This window comes from Cucurbita moschata, unplaced genomic scaffold, assembly GCF_002738365.1.
Source record: "Cucurbita moschata cultivar Rifu unplaced genomic scaffold, Cmos_1.0 Cmo_Scf00061, whole genome shotgun sequence".
Classification (NCBI taxonomy): domain Eukaryota; kingdom Viridiplantae; phylum Streptophyta; class Magnoliopsida; order Cucurbitales; family Cucurbitaceae; genus Cucurbita; species Cucurbita moschata.
In genome coordinates, this window is record NW_019268577.1 from 445,155 (window position 1) to 447,576 (window position 2,422).

Sequence of the window (2,422 nt, forward strand, 5' to 3'; positions counted from 1 at the left end):
ATCTAGAATAAATTTTGTACCTTCATAGCTTGTTATAGCTACTGTGCTTTTTCCCTTGACTTCCAAGTGTTCACCATCTACTTCTTTCACAGGATCTTTGGCTTTGCAAATCACAACTTCATGTCCAAGTTGAGTGCATTTGGAGTAGTAGGCTTCAGATCTTCTCCAATACTTGTATGGTGGATGACTTTTCTTCTCACAATGACGGCAAGGTGGATAGGATTTTTTGGAACCTCCTCCTTTTGTCTTTTGATAATTAGCAAATGAATCTCCATACGACAATTGGTTTTTGAAAATTTTCTTGTTTTTATACCTACTATTGTCTTAATGCTTGACATGTAAGGCACCTTCAATCACCCCTTCTTGCCTCATTGACCTCCTTTGCTCTTGTGCTTGTAAAGCATTCAAGAGCTGTGTAAGAGAAATCTTTGACAAGTCTTTGGTGTTCTCTAGAGTAGTAATGGTGACTTCAAACTTCTCTGGAAGAGTGACTAGCGTCTTTTCAACGATCCTGGAATCATTTAATATAGAATCAAGCAATCTCACCTTGTTGGCAATGTTGAGAAGTATGTGAGAGTACTCTTTCACTGATTCAGACTCCTTCATCTTCTGCAACTCGAAATCCCTAATCAAATTCAGGACTTTAATTCCACAAATCTACTCATCTCCTCCATATTCAGCCTTGAGATAATCCCAGATTTCCTTTTCTCTTTTGAGGGACATTATTCACATGAAGATCATTTGAGATACAGCGGCAAATAGGCAAACTTTCGCCTTTGATTTCCTTGTCTTCTTTTCCTTATGTAATTTGATTTGTGCTACAGTAGAATTTACTGGAAGCAAAGGGACCTCGTAATCCTCTTCTAATTCTTCCCAAAGATCCAAGGACTCCAAATAAGTCTCCATACAAACTTCCCACACTTGATAATTGTCTCCATCGAATACTGGTGCAACAGCTGAAAAACTGGATTCTCCTCCCATTTTGATCTCACAGATCCCTTAAGAAGATAGCTCTGATACCAATCGTCAGTGAAAGAGGCAGTGATTGGATAGTTGATGAGAAGATTTTAATTATGAAGAGCAAGAATGCTCTATATATACAGAGAATTAAAAAACATATTTAAAAAATCTACCTAAAAATGTGCAGAAAATCGGGTAACAATAAACAAATCAAATCAAAACAAAAGTAAATCAAATCAAAACTAAATCAAATCAACACTAAATCAAATAAAAAACTAACTCTAACTCTAACTCTAACTCCTAACGGAGATTTAATTAGGTACTAACTGACAACAATCTAAACAAGTACATGATCTTTAAGAGTCCCTTATTCTTGAGTGGTACATAACATTCTTCTTATCTTTGATGTAGAGCTTGTAAGGTATTATTTTTTGCTCTTATTCTATAATTTATGGAGTTCTTAATTCCTTGTAGCATAAGTCATAACATGCATTCTTAAGCTCCACATAACTTAATGTGCATGAATCATTCGTAGTGTATTCTTTAGGTAATTCTAGAAGAGTTTGGTACGTTAGGCAAGAGGTATTTCCTTTAAGCATTTCTTAGGCCTTAACTTTATTTGAGTTTCAAACTTGCTCTCATTAACATGAAATCTTAAACATATCTTTATATTCTTGGGAATAGGCCTTATAAGAAGTAATAAATCATCATGAGAGTGTTTAGCCTCCGTTGAATTACTCCGTGACAGTGCAGAAATCGGTTTCTTTAATGTGAATTTTATATAAAAATAGAGAAAATAACAACCGTTAAAACACATTTTCAAGTAGTTTTTTTGGTCTAGTGGTATTATTCTTGCTTTGAGTGTGAGAGGTCTTGAGATAGATTCTCGAAATGTCCCTTATTTCATCTTTTTAGATTTCACTTCGTCTTTTTTATTTTCCTGTAGGAAATTCTTTTCTTTATAAGGAAAATCCTAATCGAGTACGAAAACATATATCAAGCAAGAACCAATAATTGTATGTCCATCCAACGACATTATTTACAACTTAATTAAACATAACTTGATAAGATATGGACTTTATTTATGTCAATCTTTTTAATATTAATTGAAGTACATTCAAATGATTTGAAGAACTAATTCTATCGTGGGATGGACAACCTGAAATTAACGTGACTATAATATTAAGTTCTAAAGCAAAAAATACGTTGATATATTTTAAATCTTGAGGTGCATAAAGCACGTGGACTTGCAACGAAAATGATAGATCTACAAGAAGGGCACTTGGTCTAGTGGTATGATTCTCGCTTAGGGTACGAATACTCGTAATAGTAAGCTTGCTTTGTCCCTTTTTAGCAACGCCTATTTCTATTTATGTAGGTTCTAAAGCACACGGATAAATTTCAAATTTTGAGTTGCAGAAAACACATTGACTAGCAATTAAAAATTAATGATATATTGCAA

General features: G+C 33.8%; 1 protein-coding gene across 1 annotated transcript; it reads right to left on the minus strand.

The window, feature by feature from the left end:
* Positions 1–324: 324 nt before the first annotated feature.
* Positions 325–981, minus strand: LOC111436982. The gene is made up of 2 exons (XM_023074806.1): positions 731–981; positions 325–625 (listed from the first exon to the last, which is right to left on the minus strand). Exons 1-2 carry the CDS (start codon positions 979–981, stop codon positions 325–327), a joined length of 552 nt encoding a protein of 183 aa, XP_022930574.1.
* Between the last annotated feature and the right edge of the window lie 1,441 nt (positions 982–2,422).

Excerpts from the sequence above, each read along its gene's own strand:
- LOC111436982 (XM_023074806.1), bottom strand. The coding sequence starts at position 981 with ATGGGAGGAGAATCCAGTTTTTCAGCTGTTGCACCAGTATTCGATGGA. Across the intron at positions 626-730 it reads GTATCTCAAATGATCTTCAT|GGATTTCGAGTTGCAGAAGA; the intron begins GTGAATAATGTC and ends GAATTTGATTAG.